We start from the raw sequence: 17,703 nt of genomic DNA, 5'->3' as shown, positions 1-17,703 counted from the left end.
AAGTTGAACCGAGATTAAAATTAATCTATATTGGTAGAAATGGGCATTAAGGGCCTCTTTCACCAACACAGATTAATGCTGGATTCACACTGAATGCAGCAAGCGTCAAGCAGTGGAGCAGCAACCAACCAGCGAAGCGATATTTTTTTATGCCACTGTGACTGCGTTCGGGGAGCGCGCTATCAACGCTATTTGTGTCAAACTATCCTTGTTTCACATTTAATGGACGATGAAGATGGAATGACACAAATATCGCTAATAGCGTCTCCCCGAACCCAGCCTGTAAATATCGTCACGCTGGTTGGTTGCTACTCCGCTGCTTGAAGGTAAATTTTCACGAGCTGCTCTAACCGGCTATTTTAGCGACAAAAAGGATCACGTGATCAAAATGGACATTTGATATTCGTCAATTTTGACCATGTGATTCTTTTTGTCGCTGAAACAACCGGTTTGAGCAGCTCGTGAAAATTTACCTTGACTCTTGCTGTATCTAGAGTCCTAGATTTATCAGAGAGGCGCAACCGGTGTTATGCATTCTTTCTATTCGCTGTTGCAATCTGACCAATTGCGTGACTTGTCAGCCATTTATAGTACTAGTGACATATTTCTATTTCATTTTATCCTGTACATTCTATCTCACATTATCCTACACTATCCGTGCCGTATGTGACGGCACCCTCATAATTTGTGTCGTAGGAGAAAAGCACCCAATATCTCGACGTTGGTGGTTATGATTTTTATCGACAGTGTCAGAAAATGGATGTAGCCACATAGTTCCTAAACCGGAAATGGATGTACTGGCGGTAGTGTACAGGCGATTTCCATGATAATAGAAAAAAGTCCGGCATGGCCTTTCTTAAGTTTCTCTCTGACAATGTTGTATGATGTACTGTAGTTGACTCAAGTTGACTGTAGTTCTGTGTGTGTAGATTTCTGTAATACGTAGTGAATACGCGGCGTAGTTTTCTACTGTTTCTATTATAAGTATCTATTGTTTATTTATGCAATGATTGATGTGAAGAAGATTAGGAAGCTTCAAAACTGTAGTCGAACCAGATCTCATTATTTTCGTTAAAACTGATCGAGGCAGAACGAAACGGAAATTATTTAAAAAAGTGAAAAAAGTGACAGCTGCTGCATCGAATCTTCAGAATCAAGGAAAAAGGAAGATAGTAATTTATGAACAAGAGAGAATTCTTTTTCGTGATTTGAGAATTTCGACGAAATTGTAAGATATAACATCGATGAATAAGCGATGCTAATTTCGAGTTCGAATTCTGTAATCTATTCATTTTATATATATATATATATATATATATATATATATATATATAATTTGTTTAATATTGCAAATATAAAAATTTAGAGAGATGCAATTAAAAGAAGTCATCTTTTTTAGAATTACTGAAAGTTGAACAGTTTATATTTCTCTCACTTATCACTTTTGTTATACTGATCTCGTCATATTACACTAAATTTATTTTGGACTTTATCTGGATTTTCATCATAATTCTATTTACAAATTAAAATTAGAATGCGGAGGGCTGTACAAAATTAAAAATACATCTTTCCGCAAAAACGGAACAATATCCTTCCAAAGAGAAATTTCTATAAGTTATATATTATCAAATTTCTCTAAGTCATCTAATTTAACACATGAAAATCTGTTTCTTGAAGTCAATTATAAGTACATCGTGATATCAGTACAAACTTACTTTTTAAAAAAGGTAAAAAAAGGCGCTAAGCACGCATTCATGTTTTTGATTTAAAACCTAAGTATCCAGCCCAATTAATAGTTTTAATTTTCCTTCAAGGATATTCTTATTGAAGGTCTTATACCAACCTAAGTAATGGCAACTTCAATTTTCTGTCAAAAATTATTACTCTTAAAAAAAAATTAATGCATTAAATAAAAGATTAAAACCCAGATGCTACAATCTTAATTAATCAAGTTAAATTCTACTAAGTAAATTCTTCTACTAAGTAAAAATCTACTAAGTAAATCAAGTTAAATTCTACTAATTAATACTAGTTATAATTTTTCTTCAAGAATATTCTTATTGAAGGTCTTCTGATTCCAATCCAAATGATTGCAACTTTAATTCTCTGTCAAAAATTATTACTCTTCGAAAAAAATTAATTAACGAGTTGCTTCCATTCCCTGTAATATATTTATGATGTAATAATATTATAAGTAATATTATAATAATATTATAAGTATACTGATAATGATTTAAAGGAAAATAATGTATTGAAAAGAAAAATATGAAATGAATGTGTGTATTCCTATAGGATAAGACAACAGCAGTGGCCCATTGTATCTCGTATCAAAAGGAAGAAAAATCTCGTATCTCTCTGAAGTAATATAGAATGGGTGAGAAATTTATTAAGTTGTCTTTATATCTCTCTTGCAGTTTCTAGTGGCTACTTAGAATAGAAGCTCAATAGTAATTAGCTCATAATGCTGAGTTTTTATTTTGATTTAGGATAGATTGCATGGATGATTTAGGACAGATGTGAATCTGTTTATTAAAAGCACTGTATTAAAAGTATTAACTGATAAAAGTCTGCAAGAGTTAATAGGCGGATCAATTGATCATGTCATTTGCAATGTACAGTAGTTATTCATGGTTTATCCAATCATCCGTAATTAGATTACACTGCAGGTTAAGCGTTTTATCCCAAATCTATCAAGCCTAATAATTTGTTGAGTCCCAGCATAGTTAATTAATAAGTCATTTTTTATAATTAACGGATTTTAAAATAAAAATACGTTACTGACAAATACATTATTTATAAGTTTTCAAAATGCTTTCCATCTTGTTATAACCACCGCTTGATTATTTCTTGTTACATATTTCTTATATATATTGTAAGTATATACAGAATGGCCCACGTAAAGTGTTATAAGCTAATAACTCTAAAAATATTTGTCCTATCAAATAGTTGTTCATGAGAAAGTTTCGTATATTCGAGTAACCTTTCTAAAGGAATCTTTCTATGTAAACAAAAATCTACCCCCTTCCCTCCTTGAAGAGGGGCGGGGGGTAACTTCAAAGTTTCAAATGGGACCCCTTGTAAAATGTTACATATTTGGATTCTACGGGGAAAAACGAGTAAACTTCGTCTGAACCATTTCTTTGGAAAATGCTCCTATCAAAAGTTATAAACATTTAAACTTTAATGTAGAGTGCATTGAAATTAATGATAAATTAAATAAGACTCGTAGTTTTTCTGTTTTTTTTTAAATTTTATTAAATGTTTGAACTGTTGAACGTTAACATCTAAACACTTATTAATTCTTTTTACAAAACTTTGTTTAACTCTAAACAACATTTCTGGATTCACCTTAGTGCAAGCTGTACATATTCTTCGTTTTAAGTTTTCTTTCGTCGTAAATGATTGAGATGTGATTTCCTCTTTGATATACCCCCATAAAAAATAGTCCAAAGGTGTAATATCAGGTGAACGAGGGGGCCATTCGTGATAATTATAATTTAAGTTAAATACACATTTATATTGTCAACTTTTTTGTTTTTAACTTTTTAACGAAGCGCCGGCCAAAACTTGTTGGAGGTCATTCAGAGTCATGCATATATTACATATACATACACCATTTGTAGTCATTCGAACTGCGCGTCGAATTAGTTTTTTGGTCTTATAAACATAATTAAACTATTGTAATAATATCACAAATTAAATTGACAAGCAATTTTTAATAATTTGATGCTTGATCAGATTAGGCATCATATTAGGCATTATATCAGGCATCACATTATGAAAATTGATGTTTGTCAATTTAATTTATTCGTGATACTACTACTACAGTATTGATTGCGTTTATAAGTCCAAAAAACCAAAAAGAATTTGTGAGATCTATTATAATAGTTGTAAACTTCCACGCGTTAATAAATTTGCAATATGCAAGTAACATTAATTTCTTAATTTGTAATTAAGCAGATTGTAGAAATAGAATTACATGTGTATATGTAAAGCTATAGGAAGGATAATGTAACAATATTTTTTACAATTGTATTATTATACATTTGAATATTAAGTTAACATACTATTTAAATGCTCAAAATGTTAAGAGGTATAGACAGGGTGAAGACCTGAAAAATCGGGGGTTCTTTGGGATTTTTTAAAATATATAATAATAAAGTCAGATAATTTTGTTTTATGATGTCTTTATTCTATCAGTACTAAAGTACGTAAACATTTTTTTTTGTCTCGGTTACTAAAATTAAGACTGCTGTACAAGGGGTAACCTTGAACAATTACTTTTGCCTCGTTGACAATGACTCGACTATATATGCTGTTTGAAATAAAAAAATAAAAAGTTATGATAGTAAAAAAATGAACACAGCTATAGCCGGACGTAGGGAAATTACAAAATCGCAAAAAGTAACAAAATGGCGGACATGTGAATCTTTTTTTTAATTTGACCCTTTTTTTGTTACAAAAAAGTTGAATAAAATTGTGAAATTTTTATTAATTAAAAAACGGCTACGTCCGGCGATAGAGTAAGTTTTTTGAATAAAATACAATTTACACCAAGTCAATTGATCGAGTAGATTTTTTAATTTGCTGTCAACCAGGTTGAAAAACATGATTTTGAGAAAAACGCGTTTGAAGTTTTACTTTCAGATTATTACATATATGTTAACTACACAAATTTAAATTTAAAAATTTAAGTTACTCTTATTCGGCAATCCCTGGACCATATAATAGCTCTTCCGTATCTGAAAATGTTTCTCTATCGATGCCAGAACCAGTTCTAGAACGCATCGTCGCGTCGTACAAAAACTACTCCACGAAAACTACTGTGTCTCCGTGAATTTTCCGAATATCTCTTTAAACCTTGGCATATGTATTCTCGATACGTATATCTTTCAAAATATTACAAAATTAAAAAATCGATTTTTTCAAAATTTTACCCTGTCTATACCCCTTAATGTACTAAAAGATTATGTATTTATGAATTTAATATTTGAATGTATAATAATACAATTGCAAAATGTATTGTCACATTATTGTTCCTATAACTTTACATACATATTGTAAATGTATTTTTGCAATCTGTTTAATTACAAAATAAAAAATTAATTTAACTTGTAAGATGCCTGATTGAGCATCAAATTATTAAAATTGTTTGTCAATTAAATTCGTGATATTGCCACAGTATTGATTGCGTTTATAAGTCCGAAAAATTTGTCGCGCAGTTCGAGTAATTACAAATATGGTATACAGGGTGTTCCACGTAACTGTGATCACGATTTTTTTGGTCCTTCCGATCTGACAAAAATTATTTTAAATAAAAGTTAGTCAGTTTTCAATCGGCTACAAATTGCAATAAAAATTTGCAAAATATTTTTTAGAAAAAAAGTCAAGGTCATCTTAATTTTTTTAAATGGCACTACATATCCTTTATTTCATAATATTGTGACTAATGTCAACACGAGTTCAGTGACCTGCTATATTATGACCTTGAGATGACCTTAAAGTCAGACGTATACGATCAATGAATGGAAATGTTTCCGTGAAATATTATTTTATTTTAAACTTTACATTTTTTCATTACATTGTTTTTCAATAGAAAAAAATGTACCTGTAGACAAATTGAGGAATCGACGTAGCCATTTCTGAATTCGTGATATTCCCGAATGTAGTTTACAATTTATTATACACGTGTACGTATGTAGTATGTACGTAAAAAAAATGTCAACATAACTTGTAGTACTTGTAGCGTGGTTCGAATGCTGTTACGATAGTTTTTGTGTTTAGTCTCAGTTTATCGAAAATGTATTCCTATAATGAGAAAATTGATATGCTGCTAATGCAAAGATCTTTTTCTGCTGTAGAATATGTTCATATAAAATTTAATACAAATAAAATAATTTTTCACGAAAACATTTCCGTTCATTGATCCCACACGTCTGACTTTATAGTCATCTCAAGGTCATAGTACAGCAAGTCATTGAACTCGTCTTGACATCAGTTGCAATATTATGAAGTAAAAAGTAAGTAGTGCTATTTAAAAAAATTAGGGTCACCTTGACCTTTTTCCTAAAAAAGAATATTTCGCAAATTTTTAATATTGCAATTTGTAGCCGATTGAAAACTGACTAACTTTTATTCAAAATAATTTTTATCAGGTCATCGTAAGTGCCGGAAAAATCGTGATCACAGTTACGTGGGACACCCCGTATATGCATGTACGTATAGTGATTCAGATTGAATTATTTGAGCAGTAAAAGATCTAGGTTTGACTGTTATGGCCAGTATTTCATATTTCTTATTGTTGAGTTCAAATATATGGTTCGTATGATTCTTATCGTTTTTTATTGTTTAAATTTATTATATTTACATTTATTTTAATTCTAGATATACAAGGAGGAATGTCTCGCAATGGACCTGGTCTTTATGAGTTTCTTATGGAAGCTGAGTTGCAACAGTATTATCCCGGTATTCGAGGTATTATTTGTTTTTATTTATTTTATATCATTGATTATATATCATTAACTAGTTTAAAAAGGAATATATAAGCTTAGAAGGAATTCTTGATGTTTAAAATAACAATAACAAAAACATTCAAAACTAATAAGAGTCAGGAGAAGGGGTGTGCAAATTATTGTTAAATCAGAAAATTTATTTCACTCTATTTGATATGCAGGATATATATTCTAATCAATATTAGTTTAGCAATCCGCCAAGATTGAATCACTTACAGGTTGCCCAAACTGAAGTCGATTCTAATTCAAAACCATTACGAAAATCTTAAATTCCTCTGCGTGAACAAAGAACAACTCACCTCGACAGATGGCAAATATATCATGTAGCTTTGGAATGATGTTAAAATTTACAAAGTAATACTTTTCAACATACGAGTGAGAATTTTTATAACTTGTTAAGAAAAACTATTTAAACTCCAATTATATTGTCCGGAATATCAAATATATCTAACGAGCAATTTAAAATTGACAAGATCAAACTGTGGAAAAACAATGTTAGATACAAGAATGAAAAGCATAAAATAATTTATAAAGTAATAACAAATATGTAGACAATCAAATTATGTCAAATTAGTTGATATCGAGTCATAAGCGTGATGTAGTGAGCCTGACTCTGTATATTCTATCGCTCGTGTTTTGTCCTTTCTATCAATTGCTTATTTGTTATTGCAATTTTGAGCTAGAAACACTTACATTTTGTATTTTATTTTACACGTTGGTCATATAATGCGTTCTATTAACCTTCTATTAAAATTTTATCGTTATTACTTTGACTTTATTTACAAATCCTTTAGTGAACATGTGATCTTAACTTTAAAATGTTGGACTAATGTCAATTATAAACTCTTAAGAGTCATATCGCAGGTATATTTTTCGAAATCATGTAATTCAAACAATATTTTCCCATTGCACATAAACATGTTTATCAAATACATGCAGTTTAAACATTACTCTCAACACTTTTTATAAATTCTATCTTAGTTTTGTTAAAGTTATATTTGTTGATCGGTAAACCAAAACCCTCTCCTAACTGTAACAATAACCTCCTTAGGTATGTCAGTATTGGTAAGATTAATAAACTATTTATCATGTATTAAATTTAGAGGGGAAGCCTCATTAAACAAATCATACAGGAGAAATATAGACATTTTCAAATTGAACAGTCTGTTTAAGAACTGTGGGAGCACTATTAGAATTTTAATTTAGCGAATTACTGCTTAAAATATTCTCGGAATGACTAGAAACTGTAGGATTGAATTTGTTAATACTAAATTTTGACCAATTATTATTAAATGCAGTGCATAAGTAAGAAATCGGTTCAATTCGAGATTTATTGTAATAAACTTGTTTAGATTGTAACCATTTAATTTTTTTATCGATTCTAGATGTTTGTTCTATAAAATAACGGTTGTTAATTTTGTCTAAGTAAATAAAAAAGCTACAAGAAACTGGCTGAGGTACAATGAAAAAAAATATGATTAGTTATCTTAAAAATACCATTTCTGGTGTAATGTAACTGATTATATGCATCCTTTATCTCCAATCGCAAAATTGCTTTCACATTATTATGTTGGATCGCATGTAAACGTTTATAAAAATAATTGTTATAAAAAGAAATATTGTCTTGTTTAAGAAATATATATAAATTTGGTGGAAAATCAAATTATGTTTATATATAAGGCAATGTTTTAAAAATCTAATACGGACTCTAATATTAACGTACAACATAATAGCATTACATAATTTCTTAAAAAAATTGCAAGTATCAACGCCAAAATAAAATCTAATAAAGAAAAACGTAAATTAAAAGAAATTCCTGAGAAAAAACGTGTATCATTATGCCCGCGTATATAAAAACACATAATAAAGAAAGGCTCAAATAATTCAAATAAAATAAAATATAATCAGAAGAGCTATGAGCCAAAACAAAACAAATTTTAATGTACACATGATATAGTTGACATTAAGTAAAATAAAAGTAAAAACGAAATAAAAATGTGTCTACATCAAACCAAAAATATGTCTACCTCAAACTAACGTTTCGACCACCTTCGGGTCATTTTCAAAGTTATAAACAAGTATATATATAAAAGCGGTTGACTACAATAGATTAACATAGATTATTAATTAAAACAATCAAATGAAAATTATTGGAAATAGACCTTCGTTGTTCAGGCCTTGATTTCAATTATATGTAGTCGACGGAATGTAGATCCTGGATTTACACCAAACATTCAAATATCGCTAAGTATCCAATAATGAATAGATGTAGTTATTAAAAAATAAATCTTGGATATACGCCATGGTTCGTTTACAAAAAGTATTCGCCAAATATAAAAAAAGTCGCCGATAATGCTATTAAGTAAGCCGAAGTAACAGTTCTTCTTACAAAAGGTTAATCCACATTCTACAGTATAAAATTGAATAATATAAGAATAAACGTGTATAAAATTTAGTTACCAACAAAACATGTGAACATACATAATATGTGTATAGTAAAATTCAGTAATATAAATAAAAAGGAGTCCAGAACAATATAAAAATAAAATAATGCGAAATAAAATAGGTAAAAACGATAACGGAGAATATAATAAGTTGAAACTATTAAAATGTTCAGAACCTAAAATAATTACTATAAAAGAGAAAACATACTTTAAGAAAGTAAAGCGCAGTCAAATTAAATAAAAAAGTAATGTCAGAAAAAATTGTTGAGTCAATGACTAAAACTGTCACAAATTTAAATTTAAGCAAATCTGCGGCAGGGACCATTCCGCATTATTAGCCAACTGAATTTCAACTTTGCGTTTTTTCATCATAATTACTCCGGTTGATTTTAATACTTCCATCATCATTGGTCAAATTAGTTAGTCATTTTAAAAGCGTCATGTTTTTCTGCTAGACCTTGTATTATTTAATTTGATCGTCAAAGGAAGTTAATCAAAATATAATAACATACGAAATTTATATATAACAGTTAAAAAATTTATTTTATAGCTTAAATCTTAAATTAAAATTATGTTAATCTTTTGAGTGTCGGACTTTAAAATGTAAAAGCGGTCCCAAAATATTCAAGATATTTCTGTGTATTGATTTAAATGAAAATTTATGCGGGTTTTTTTTTCCAAGACCAACTGAATACAAATTTGATATTAGAACTTTATAGTTCAAAACGGCAATATGGTGCAAAAATTGTAATGTATTGACTTCGTGCATCTTTGTTTAATAATGTATTTCAAATTGTTAAATATAAATTTGATGTTAACGTAATAAATAAATTTTAAGATGATAAATGCATTGTGGCGAAAAATTTTACAAAATTCTTAATACATCAGTGTACATCATTACATTTTATCGTACATTTTTACGTATTATAGTTTTTGAAATCGCTGCGGATTTCGAATTTGATGTTTTATAATTTTATTAATATTTTATAATAAAATTATATTGTATTTAGAATTTTAAAAGAAAATTTATAATTTATACTATAGAAGATTTATTTATTGTATATAAAAATTTTATTTCTAATATTTAAAACAGCTTATAAAAATCCGTTGTATTGGATTTTTAAAAGTAAATTTTAGAAATTTTAATTTTAATTAAATTCATTTATTCCTCAAATTCCTGCGTATACGGCTATTAAAAGAATTCAACCCATTTGTTTTATAAAATGCTGAAAGTTTTATGTTTTAAAACCATTATTTTAAATTTGCAAATTTTGGTTGAGAGAGAGAGAGAGAGAGAGAGAGAGAGAATCGAAATTTTTAATTTTAAATACTCATAAAAAATTGTAGTCGATTAGTATACAATGATTTCTATTTTGTAATGTCTCGGTTTTTTAACATAAAATTTGTATATTGAACTCTTACATGCCCTTTTGTTATATTTATATATTTTATTGATATTAAGAGTCCTTTATTATTATTAATAAAAAATTATATTTTCAAACAATTTTTAATATTTTTAGTATTTTTAAAAGAAGACGATTAATTTCATGACATCTGTAGACGTTGTAGATGCTCGGAGCCTTTTTAGTCTATGACGTAATAGAGACTTAAGGGATTAAAGGAAACGTTAGTCTTTAAAAAATAAAGAATTAAGTAATTTATATATAGTTTTATTTACAGAGTTTTGCATACCAATTCAAATATTTATGTATTTATAATTACTTATTTGAATATCTATCAAGATATATTTAATAACAAAGACATTTTTAATTAGGGGACTTGAAGGTGCAAACAACAGCACAATTGAAATATGTGACAGAAGAAGATTTGAGTGCGATAGGAATGAGCAAGCCAGAGATGCGTCGTCTAAAGAAATATTTTCAGAAATATTTTCCTCAAAATTATTTATCCAAATTTAAGAAAATGCTACTACCAAAACGCGAAGAGCAGCCTTCTGGTGTTATGGGCATGTTACCAGAAGAAAGACATAACAAACCATCAGTAATACGTGTTCCCAATAAACACATGATTCCGGCTGATGCAATTATTGTAAATAAAGAACTTGGGACTGGTGAATTTGGAGTCGTACAGCAAGGAGTATGGACTAATGATGGTGAAAGGATACAAGTTGCTATTAAATGTCTGTCACGCGAGAGGATGCAGAACAATCCCATAGAATTTTTGAAGGAGGCCGCGATAATGCACGCAATTGATCATGAGCATATTGTGAGACTATATGGCGTCGTGCTCGATACGAACTCGCTGATGCTTGTTACAGAATTGGCTCCACTGCGCTCATTACTAGAATGCCTTAAGGAACCCAGTCTGCGCGCAAGTTTTCCTGTCTTATCGCTGTGTGATTTCGCTGTGCAAATCGCTGACGGAATGCAATATCTAGAAGCGAAAAGATTGATACATCGTGATCTTGCTGCCAGAAACATCCTTGTGTTTTCCAAAAACAAGGTAAAAATATCGGATTTCGGATTATCACGCGCTTTAGGAGTGGGTAAAGATTATTATCAAACAAATTTCAATGTTAATTTGAAGCTGCCTATTGCGTGGTGCGCACCTGAATGCATATCATATTTGAAGTTTACGTCAGCGAGCGATGTTTGGGCATATGGAGTAACATTATATGAGATGTTTAGTTACGGATTTCAGCCTTGGGCAGCGCTGACCGGCCATCAAATTCTTGAAGCAATAGACGAACCTAATTTTCAGAGATTAGAACAACCTGAGTGCTGTCCAAAAGACTATTTTACTTTGATGCAACAATGTTGGCAACACGAACCCTCAAAGAGGCCCAAGTTCTCTGAATTGATTAATGTACTACCCGATCTGAAACCTGAGCAAGTGCAGGCAGTCCAAGATAGCACCGAGGCAGGTCAGCTCGTTTACAGACAGAGCGATATAATCACAGTTTTGGACAAAGGTAGCAGCAATACTTTGTGGAAAGGCGTTCTAAATAATGGCAAAACGGGATTCTTCAATCCGGCTCACACAATCGCATATCTTGGATCCAATCTACCTAGTAATAAACTCGGCGAATTTACACGGGGAGATGGTAAAAATGCTTTCTCCTCGCAACGTAGAAAAATTCGAACGGACATGATATCCTCTCCACAAGGTGATCTCAAACATACTGGTCATGTAGGTTTAGATGGAGCATATTTTGGTGACATTAGCTTTCTTGGAAAGTATCCACATTTGCCTCGTCAAGTTGTGACGCCGTACAAACCGCAGGAGGATGCAACCGATAATTTTAGTAAAATTTCAACTCAGAATGCAAGAAGCATAGACATGAATAGGGAATCGATAAGAGAGAGTAGAAGCATACAAGAAACTGAAAGTAAACATGGTATATTTATCATAAATACTTAATAAATTTTAAAGAGGCCTTATTGTAAATAATTACAAAAGAAGAACGAATAAATGTCATCGATTTTTGTCCCAACCGGAAAGTAAAATGTGTATGTTTTTTCATAGTTTTTGGGCAGTAGAATTACATAGAGCAATAATCAGTTTTCCATAAACGTGAAGAGAATATATGTATATTAAAATGTGAATGAAATGAGTAAAAAAAACATAAGATTTTTATCACAAAAATGAGATACATAATGATCATTTTTAATGTTTTAACTCTCAAAAATCATTAAATATACCTATGACATTTTGTTATAATAGAATTGAAACAGAGAAAAACACAAATGTACGAAGACTCAAAGAATGTAAGAGGAGAATCACATACACGCATTTTGAGCCTTCCCTTCTTAAATTCTAGGCTCTTAAAGCTTGTCCGTGAACTTCTAAACCTCAGACTCATAAATCTTAGACTGAAAACCCAGACACTTCAATCTCATATATCGATCATATGTCAATTCCACCATCAGCAACAGCGTTGCCCGATGTGCACAGCGGGAAGGTTGGATATTGCACATCATTTAGCCTTAAAAAGAACGGATTCTAATTCATATTTCAAGAACTACGATCATTTGTGTGCTCTATGAGTGAAATTGACATCGAAGGTTAACTATAATCGCATTTAAATTGAAAATTAAGTTATCATTAACGAATGGGATTTATATGTCTACATTTTAAGCTTATGAGATTAAAATATCTGGTTTTGTAGTCTTTTTAGTTAGAAGTTTAGAAGTCCACAGATAAGCTCTAAGAGCCTCGAGTTTAAGAAGGCGGGAAGATGCAAAACGCGTGTATCTGATTCTCGTCTTACATCCTTCGAGTGTTCGCATGTCTGTATCCTTTTCTATTTCAATTCTATTACAACAAAATGTGATATATTTGATAGTTTTTGAAAGTTTAAACATTAAAAACAATCATTATGCGTCTTATTTTTATGGCAAAAATTGTATGCTTATTTACTTACTTTATTCACATTTTCACACATGTTTCTTTTATGTTTATGGAAAACTAATTGTTTACGTGATTCTGCAACCCAAAAATTATAAAAACAACGTACATATTTCGCTTCCCGCTTGAAAGCAAAAATCAACGATTTTTACCTGTCCACCTTTATTTTATATTGATTGCATATACAGGGTGTCCCGGAAAGACTGTAACAACACTTAAAAGTAGATTTCTGAGGTCATTTTGAGATGAAAATTCGAATACAAAACGAGGCTACAACAGTTTTTAAATTATAGGCATTTAAAGTTAGCGAATCGCCTAAAATTCGCATGTTTAGTCGTATTTACTATTTGGTATTTTACGTTGTACCACGTCTGAGTCCCAAAATTTACTGCCAGTACTGAAAATCTATTGTTTACGTCACGTGCAATATAGAGGTCTTCAATACTGCCAGTATTTTGGAACAGAGCCCACATCTTCGCATGAACTTCAGATGGCAAGTCGATTCGACTTTAATAAATGCTTATGATTTAAAAACTGTTATAATCTCAAAATTTTGATATTAGAATTTTCATCTCAAAATGATCTTAAGAATTTATCCTTAGTCGTTGCTACGGTCTTTCTTATCGGATATTCTACATACAGATTTATTTATAAAAGTAGTATGATTAATTTTATTAAATAGGCATAATTTACCATATATGAATAAGGAAATAATTTTAAAATAAAGAATAGAATATTGGTCAAATATTAGTTATATTTAATTTTAATAATCAATTTTGTATTACTTTAAAAATACAGTATTATATTATATGTTTATTTAGAGAGCCTATGGTCTGATATGAATTCGGAGATATGCCACGCTACCGGCAACAACGCAAATAAGCAAGCTATAACATCCAATATAGGTAGTAATACTGATACTCTTGGAGCTGACCATGAATACCACGAAATCAGTGATGAAGAAAATCAAGATAGTCCGTTAAAATTTGATAAGACATTAAATTTTGATTTTGGTCCAAGTCTTTTGGCAGAAATGGATCAAATGTTCAGATCATTAGGTAAAGGCAAGATCGAAAGATATGTGTTGTATATCGGATGTTTCTCAATGAAGAAAGTACTTTTTCAAACGTCTTTAAAGTTAATTAAACATGTTTCAGCCTCTAATTAAAGAGATCCTAAAATGAAGTCAATTATGAACATTGTTTCTATTTTATATCTTTGAATTGGCTTTTCAGAAATGTAAAATTTTGGTTTTTACGATTAAAAGACGCATAAAAACGAAAGGGAAGACATTTAATTTTATATAAAAAACAAAAAAAAATTACTCTTTATTTTATACGTAGAGCTGTCACTTGACAATATTTGCCAAACATACAAAACGTTTACAATTTATATATAATTATATAAAATAAAATAACCGCCCTCTTGAAGTAATTAATAGGTTTGTTTTCTGTTCCTGCACGAGAATTGCACTAAAACTAAACTGAACTGAACTAGTGCAATCCAGAACTGACGAGTGTAAGCGTGCAGCAAGGAATAAGAAAACGTTCTAGTGCAAAATAAAAATGTCTAAATTGTTTATATGGAAGTATTAGATTCCTGTAATGAAGATGAAGTATCAATGCAATTTCACCGTTAAGAATATTCTTCATTGAAGATAATGATGGTACAAAATATTTTTCTATATAGGCCTACTATCATTTATATATTTTTATCGTTTTATTTCGTAAACGTTCGCATTATTTGTACAAGGTCTGTTTTCTGTGGCTGAACTAGTGTATACTAGGACACTAGAAATGTAGGTATTCTTATTCGTCATTTTGATTCTACTTGATTGATTGGTTATAGTATGATTAGTGACAAAGGTAAATATTAAGAAGATCCCGCTTATCTCAAAAATACACTGAATCGATTTTTGCGTAAAAATAAAGATTTGACAAGAAGCAAGTGTCACTCTGCTCCGTGAGATATTAATCCTCAAAGTTGACTATATTCTGGTTAGGAAATCATAGCAGTGGTTCATTGCTTTAAAAACACAAATTCACTACTTTCAAAATACAAATTCATTACTTTAGCAGAGAGTTTATGTTTTTAGAGCATACCCAATGGAGGGAAAAAGAATATTTGAAAAAACGTTTTTTTAAACTGTTGGGTGCAGGGGTGCGGCGTGAAAAGATCGTTGACTCGTGTGAAAAAGAAATCAAATATTCTTTATAGAATGAGACACAAAAAAGATACAGAGATACTGTCGCGAAGTATGGCCGAAGTCTTACAGTAAGTGGACGATGGAGACAGTACGGCCAATTCACGCAGTTCGCGTGCGCAAATACAGTTATAGAGAGCGTTGAATAGTCATGGAAAGAATCGCGTTATATAAAAGAAATGGCGCGAAAGTACTTTTTAGTATATACTAGGTAATATCGTAACATAAACGTTCAAAATAACGAGAAAATCCCCTTTTTTCATTAAAAAAAACCGTTAATTTAAACGTTAAAAAAACTGTTTGTTTAATGCCAAAAAAACATTTTTTTAAATATTTCAAGGAAACGGTTTCTTAATGTTAAAAAAACGTTTTTTTAATGTTAAAATTATTTGAACAAAATTAGAAAAAATACAACGCAAAATATTTTTTTTAAATTTATTTTTTATCGACGGTACTTATAACCTTAGACAACCAATTTTATTAATAAATTTTAATTTTTTATTATATTTTTTTTTTAATACCGTTTGGAACTTGGACCTCAGGGTTATGAGTCTCATACCTTACGCTACTTATAATAAAATTTTTTTTATAATAAAATTGTCGATGTACACCGTTCTTATTGTCCATATATGATACACTTAACGCAGTTATATTGGGTAAATTTCTCTTCCGTGATTATTTTTTTATTCCAATCCGTTTTTTTATTAATTTTAATTTCAGAAAACAATAAAATTTTTTTAACATTTATAATAAACGTCACATAAACGTTAAATAAATGTTTCTTTTAATTATATTTTAAGTAAATAAATAACGTAAAACAAACATTTAATAAACGTCAAATAAACCTTTAAAAAATGTTTTATCGAAACATTGTTTCAAACGAAAAATTAGTGTAAATTAATAGACGTTAAATAAACGTTTAAAAAATATTTCTTCCAAATATTATTTCAAATGAGTATTTGATTGAACATTTAACGAACGTTAAAGAACCGTTAAAAACATGTTACTTTGGAAATGAATCATAAAACGTAAAATTAATTACAAATAAATGTTTAAAAACCGTTAAATAAATATTATTTTAAAAACGAATCATAAAGTGTAAAATTAATAAATCATAAATGTTTAAAAACATTTGAAAAACATGTTTTCCCCATTGGGTAATGAACCACTGTTATGACAGATTTCATAACCCGAATAATCGTCGACTTTAAGGATTAATATCTCGGTTCGCGAATTCGTATCGATTTTACGCGAAAACGCATCTATTCATTGTATTTTTGAAGTGAGTGGGTTCTTAACATTTACCTTTGTCATTAATCGTATTATAATCTATCAATCAAGTGGAATCAAAATGATGGATGAGAATACCTACATTTCTAGACTCTAACCACTGACAAGATAGCAGATAAATTAAATATTTCTGATTTATTTATGTCTATATAATTTGGAAATCGTTTGGGGAAATTTAGGAAAAGTAAATAAACATTTGGGTAATAGTACTTTTCTTGTTATCAACAAATTTTATCATGCGTCAAATTAGCAGACAGCGATTTTATTTAATGTGTTTTATGAATGGAATTAATTAGAAATTATTTGCGGAAGACGTCTTCATTGTTATTTTCATTTGGGAAAAGTCGCTATTTTGTAATTCAATGGATTTACACATATTGCGAAAACGAATAAAACCCGGGTATAATAGGTATAGTAGGTGTAGTACAATGGATATAGTAAACCTAAAATCATCAAAAATTAATCAATTAGCCAGGATCTAATTATGTGTAGTAAGAAACTTAATCATGAACTTCATTATATTCGGTTAATTTTCTTCACATTCAACTGTGATTGGTCAATTCCAGGGTTGGGAAATTAATTTTTTCTTTTAACTAAGTTAAGTTAAAGTTAACAAACTTGAAAATTTAACTTAGTTAAGATACAAGTTAATGTATAATGAAATTAATTGAATTAAAAGTTAAGTTAATAAAAAAAAGTAATTAAAAAATTAAAAGTTAAATTTCTTTCTATTTTATGATTTCCGAGTCTTACAAATAACGGAAATGACATACTTCATTTAGAATATACTCTATATTTTATTTTAACTTTTTGTTTATACAGGGTGTTTGGCGACTACCGCATTTTTTGTCATACGTGGGTAGAACAGCCTATACTGAATCAAAAA

At 29.7% G+C, this 17,703-nt stretch overlaps 1 protein-coding gene across 6 annotated transcripts in view; it reads left to right on the top strand.

Annotated features, from left to right (window-relative positions):
* Positions 1 to 861: 861 nt before the first annotated feature.
* The window catches only part of Ack-like (activated Cdc42 kinase-like), a 34,999-nt gene continuing 18,157 nt past the window's right edge, over positions 862 to 17,703 (top strand). Inside the window, exons 1-5 of one of the 6 annotated variants that reach the window (XM_018515898.1) lie at positions 862 to 1,228; positions 2,293 to 2,374; positions 6,385 to 6,474; positions 10,731 to 12,305; positions 14,146 to 14,382. In XM_018515898.1, the coding sequence (XP_018371400.1) occupies positions 2,371 to 2,374; positions 6,385 to 6,474; positions 10,731 to 12,305; positions 14,146 to 14,382 (1,906 nt within the window). In that variant the 5' untranslated portion in view covers positions 862 to 1,228; positions 2,293 to 2,370. Of the gene's footprint in view, positions 1,229 to 2,292; positions 2,375 to 6,384; positions 6,475 to 6,730; positions 6,867 to 10,476; positions 10,583 to 10,730; positions 12,315 to 14,145; positions 14,383 to 17,703 lie in introns of those variants that run through there. The other 5 variants (XM_018515899.1, XM_018515896.1, XM_018515901.1 and 2 more) reach the window with 5 other exon arrangements.

Source organism: Trachymyrmex cornetzi, unplaced genomic scaffold, assembly GCF_001594075.2.
Source record: "Trachymyrmex cornetzi isolate Tcor2-1 unplaced genomic scaffold, Tcor1.1 scaffold607, whole genome shotgun sequence".
NCBI classification, from domain to species: Eukaryota; Metazoa; Arthropoda; class Insecta; order Hymenoptera; family Formicidae; genus Trachymyrmex; species Trachymyrmex cornetzi.
The sequence above is the reverse complement of the archived record's forward strand: the minus strand, read 5'-3'. Positions and strand labels throughout refer to the sequence as shown.